Source organism: Heliconius melpomene, unplaced genomic scaffold, assembly GCF_056956725.1.
Source record: "Heliconius melpomene rosina isolate 202511_hmr_F unplaced genomic scaffold, ASM5695672v1 ptg000037l, whole genome shotgun sequence".
NCBI lineage: Eukaryota > Metazoa > Arthropoda > Insecta > Lepidoptera > Nymphalidae > Heliconius > Heliconius melpomene.
Genome location: NW_028181870.1, coordinates 126,914 through 132,136, shown reverse-complemented (window position 1 = coordinate 132,136; position 5,223 = coordinate 126,914). Strand labels below are relative to the sequence as shown.

At 52.4% G+C, this 5,223-nt stretch overlaps 1 protein-coding gene across 1 annotated transcript; it reads right to left on the bottom strand.

Moving 5' to 3' along the window:
* Positions 1-3,417: 3,417 nt before the first annotated feature.
* On the bottom strand, positions 3,418-4,317 carry LOC146526437 (RING finger protein unkempt-like). The gene is made up of 2 exons (XM_085207130.1): positions 3,655-4,317; positions 3,418-3,477 (listed from the first exon to the last, which is right to left on the bottom strand). The coding sequence occupies exons 1-2, from the start codon at positions 4,315-4,317 to the stop codon at positions 3,418-3,420; spliced, it is 723 nt and encodes a 240-aa protein (XP_085063256.1).
* Positions 4,318-5,223: the final 906 nt, after the last annotated feature.

The window sequence follows — 5,223 nt, the reverse complement described above, 5'->3', positions numbered from 1 at the left end:
GGTGTTGGCGCCAATGCAAGCGATTTTCTCCTTGTTAAGTTTACTGGTCTTGGACCTCACCGCCTCCATGATGGATTTGGAGTGGTGTGATGCATGGCCCAAGACTCCCACCAATGGCGCTTCCATTAAAGGATCCACTGGAATATCGGGTAGAGTCCTTGGTGCGTCAGGTTCAGTAACAGCCACCGGCTCAGCAGCTGTGATCTGCCGGCGCTTCGCCTGGTCCGCCACCTGATCCGGGGAAGACAGAGGTCTTTTTTCCTGTCTCAACATCGGTGCATCGGCTCCCATTGGTACGTCGACTGGCACCTCAGTCGTCATTGGCCGAGCATGCGGCCGCCCACCCGTCGGCACAGCCAATGCCGTCGCAGGGGGCGTGGCGTCTAGCGAGCCAAACCCCTTGAGGGGCGTGCGCACAAGCCCGCCCTTTGTGAACGGCGACAGCTTGCCGCGCTCTCTTAGCAGCCTCTCCTCCTCTATTTCTCCCGCCTCTTTCATCTCCCTGACCTCTCGGGCCTCTTTGGTTAGCCTGGCATCACGGGCCTCTAGGGCCTCTCTCACCTCCTGGACCTCTCGGGCCTCTCGGGCCTCTCGCGCCTCTCGCGCCACTCGCGACACACGCGCCTCACGCGCCGCCGCCTCATCAATCTTCTTCCGGTCCATTGTGCTGGCAACACAGCACCACTGACAGCTGTCACTGCCACCACTGTTTTAGTCTATGATTGTCAATGTCAAATTGTCAAAATGAGCACGTGCTTATCACACGCCTCGTGTACAACATAACCTATAAGCTAGACTACAACTAACTTAGACTAGGGCACTAACCTAGAAATGGGTCCAATATCCCTTGCAGGACGCGTAGTACGCGCCCGCGCACCTGCCTGCGTGGTTAAACGCCCAAAAGGGACGCCACCACACAAAGCACACCACAAACCACGTGTCACTGTCACCAAGCACTGCAAAGCACTCCTAAAACTAAACTGTGTCACTATCACTCGGTAGTACGTGTATTGAAACACGCGAAAAAGCACTCGGAAAAACACTCAAAAGCTCGGAAAATCGGGGAAAAACCACGAAAATCTAGCGAAAGAGCGGAGCCGCGCGCACACGTCCGTCACCTTCGAAAGTCGGCGACGAAGAAGGATGCGCCGCTCAGTCGGGAAAGCGCGTCGGGATTGGCAGCAGTCACGCAAGAGGAAGAGCAGCCGCGAACCGGAGCTGCATGATTCCCTGCGTCGTGCCAGAATCCAGTACAAGGAAGCGATGAGAAATGCTGAGATAGCTTACTCTCGTGGAATAGCGGAAACCGGCAACGACGATCCGTGGGGGTTGGCGTACCGTGTCTGTTCGGGCAGGATACGTCCTCCCTCCAACGTCATGCATGGTATTCGCTTACTGGAGGAAGTCAACACCACCACAGCTGAGGCAACAATGACGGGTCTGCTGTCGACGCTGTGTCCGGATGACGACCCCCGTCACGACACTTCGTATCACAGAGCGGTAAGAATAGCTGCAGCATTCTCTCCCGGAGGGAAGAACTCAGAATTGCCAAGTCGTAAGTGTCTTGAGCAAATCATTAAGGATCTGCCAAATACTGCGCCCGGTCTGGACGGAATCACTGCAAAGATCATCAAGCATGCATGGAGAGCCAGTGGAGCAGAGATGCTTCTAATGTATTCTGCGTGTTTGGACGAAGGCATATTTCCAGATGTTTGGAAAGAGGGGAAGCTCCTGGTCCTGCCAAAGGGAAACGATCGACCGCTCTCGGATCCAAAGGCGTATAGGCCGATTACTCTTCTGCCTATCCTGGGAAAGATATTAGAACGCCTAATTATAGCTTGCGCTCCTAGCCTGCAGGGAAACATTTCTTCTTCGCAGCATGGTTTTGCTCGTGGAAAGTCTACGGTCACAGCATTGCATGCAGTACTTGACCGAGTTGCGAGTACCGAGCAGAATTATGTCCAGCTGATACTACTAGATATATCCGGGGCCTTTGACAATGCCTGGTGGCCCATGATCCTGACGAAAGCCAAACAGGGGGGTATCTCGCCGAATATCTATAAGATTTTGGTGAGCTACTTCAGTGGGCGGCGTGTCGGGTTATTTGTGGGAGACCAGGTGGTGTGGAAACGCTCGACCATGGGATGCCCACAAGGATCTGTCCTTGGTCCAACTCTATCGAATCTCCTGCTCGATGACATCCTGCGGCTACCTATGCCCGTAGGGGTCAGGACGGTGGCTTATGCAGACGATGTCACGATCATTATTGAGGCGCCGAGTCGGGCGGCTATTGAGCATAAAGCTTTAGTGACGCTCAGCGCGGTATCGGAATGGGGAAAACGGAACCGTCTTAAGTTTTCTGCTGAGAAATCGCAGACTTTAACCATGAAAGGCAAATTCAAGAGACCTCCTACGATTAGACTGGACGGTGCCTCGGTGACGCACGTGAATCATGCCAGGTTGCTAGGGGTGTGCATAGATGAGGCTAGCTCCTATGTGCAGCATGCGAATTTTGCCGGCCTCAGGGCTGTGAAGTGCTTCGGGAAGGTGTCGAGAATATCGGCATCGACCTGGGGAGTCAGGTACAGAGCCCTTAGGATCCTGTACGTAGGTACCTATGTGGCCACACTTACCTACGCTGCGGCCGTATGGTGGCGACGCTCGTCACATTATGCAGTGCGGAGCGCCTTGCTCCGTACACAGCGCCCGGCCCTGGTATTGCTCACGAAGGCTTACAGATCTGTCAGTACCGCAGCGTTACCTGTGCTAGCGGCAACTCTCCCTGCTGATCTGGAGGTCGTTCGCGCAGGACGAGTCGCGCAGGAATGTCCGGGATTGGACACAGGCAAGGAGCGCAACTCGCGGAAAGATTTAATTACCAGGGAGATCTTTACTCAGTGGCAGGACAGGTGGAGCTCGAGCGCGGACGGGAGGGAGCTGTATGCTTTCTTCCCTCGGATCGCTGATAGGATGTCCTACGTGTGGATCGAACCGGACTACGTTGTGTCGCAGATTTTGACTGGTCATGGTTGTTTTAGGTTCCGCCTTCATAAGATGCGGCTTTGCGAGTCTGCCGAGTGTTTCTGCGGGCATGAGGCGGAAACTCGGGACCACGTACTGTGGGATTGCAGTTTATACGCGGAGGAGCGCCACGAGATGCTGACTAACTGGTTAAGAGTTGAGTCTGGCCCAGTCTACCACGGCGACCTGGTGGCAAGCGCGGAAGGATTCAGGCGATTGCGAGCTTTTGCGCATAAATGGCACCGCAAGAGGAAGGAACAGGAAACTTGATCCAAGTCTGCTCGGACGCGAAGGGATGGCTGTGTGTCGTCAAGCCCCAGAAAGGGGAGAGTTGACAATAAAGGGACAGGATATAGAAATTTGTAGGAGTCAAGAATCCGCACTGGGAAAGAGCTTTTACGCAAGTACCGTGCGGACTCCAATGTTTCGGTCCGTATGCCCAAAGGGCGGGTAGGACTGTAGGGAACATTACTTATTCTAAATTAATATTATTACATTTACTAAAATCATCCGCACGCAGAGCATTGGAACAATTCAAACCTGTTCCGAGTTTTTTTTTTTTTTTTTTTGTGGGGTGTGTGGCGCACGGGGGTCGAGTGGGTCACGGGGATCACGGGGGTCGTCAGGCTCGACATGGGCGAAGGCGCAGAAGAGGCCGCGTGGGCAGTAGCCGGCCTGCTGCACGTCGTTGCACTTGGTGGACTTGTATATCTCGGGGTGGAACTGCTGCTCAGTGCGCGTGTGGCAGTAGCCGCACGCGTCGCCGGCCTCGCAGTTGCTGGGCTCGCCCCACTCCTCGCCGTGCTTCACGTTCGGGCATGGCGTGCTGCGGTATTTGTACTTCCTAGGTGATCGACGTTTGTCTTTACTATTGTGATATTGTGGGCAGGCATACCCTTGTCTACATAACCTAGGTGGTCTTTTACATGGTTCTGTCTTATATGATGATAAAACATAATTCGTATCTTGCCATTTAGGATCTTCATTCATTAAATTTCGTTCCCTATCTAAAGCGTTGGGTGCCCCTGCGTCACCATCAGTTCCATCTGGATTCTCCAGGGCCTGCAGTTCCCTCATGTCCAAGACTGGGGGGCGAAGGTCCGGGGCTCCATGCGCGAAGGCACAATGGGCCCCGTTCTTGGTACAAAGTCCTCTGGCATCAGTGTCGTGAACACACATACACGTTTTGTAGTAGCGGAGGTGATATCTACGTTCCGTGTCGCCTGCTGTGCGATGTAAATATGGGCATTCGTCTTCGTGCTGGTATGGCACGACTCTCACCGAAGCCCACGTCATGGCATAGGACAGGTCCTTTTTATATGCCAGCTGACCTTGCAGAGACAACACACGTTTTTTTACGGCAGGACCACGTCCGCAAACCACTGGAACCACCTTATGCAGGCCCATACAAGGTTCTCAAGAGGACTCCTAAATATTTCAAAATAGACATATGTGGTAAGCCTAATAACGTTAGTGTGGACAGGATCAAGCCCGCATATGTTACGCGAGAGGCCGTTCCTGCATCAAAGAGGATAATAACAGCACCAAAGGCTATCTCTCAATCTGACGTGGAGCAGACACTTGAGAGGCGGACAAGAAGCGGAAGAAGAGTCAAGTTTCCAGACTACTATCGCCCTTAACCAGGTCTCTGGGGGGGAGTACTGTAGGGAACATTACTTATTCTAAATTAATATTATTACATTTACTAAAATCATCCGCACGCAGAGCATTGGAACAATTCAAACCTGTTCCGAGTTTTTTTGCTATGCGTGTCGTAGGCTGCTAGCTAGCATCGCCACGTTTAAAGAGTCGGCTAGAATCGCTTGCGACAATCACTTGTGTATCCATTGCTCTCTTAGCTTGCATTCAATTCTCAACCTTAACTTCTTGCTATTACGTGCTAGTTTAGCTTGTATTTTCTATTGGTATTTATTTAAATTTCTTTATTTCCTTCTGTGATTATTTTCTCTTCACGTATCTGTGAGTTAAATAAATTTGGACAATTTCTCCACAAAATTTGGATTTTTAATTTTACTCATTTAGTGTAAAATAAATAAGATCATATTAAATAGTGGTATCACATCTCAACCGCTATATTGGTGACCCCGACGTGATCGCCGCCGCAGCGCGCTGGGACGAGCGCATCGCGCAGGCACGCGCTGCCTGCGAGGCCTGGCAGCGCGAGGCCGACGACGCGCAGCG

What these genes read in the sequence shown, in the direction of transcription:
- LOC146526437 (XM_085207130.1), bottom strand. Translation starts at nt 4,317, where the DNA reads ATGACGTGGGCTTCGGTGAGAGTCGTGCCATACCAGCACGAAGACGAA. An exon ending in TCTTCTGCGCCTTCGCCCAT is followed by an intron (nt 3,478 to 3,654) that starts GTCGAGCCTGAC and finishes TGTTCCCTACAG; the next exon opens with TCCTACCCGCCCTTTGGGCA.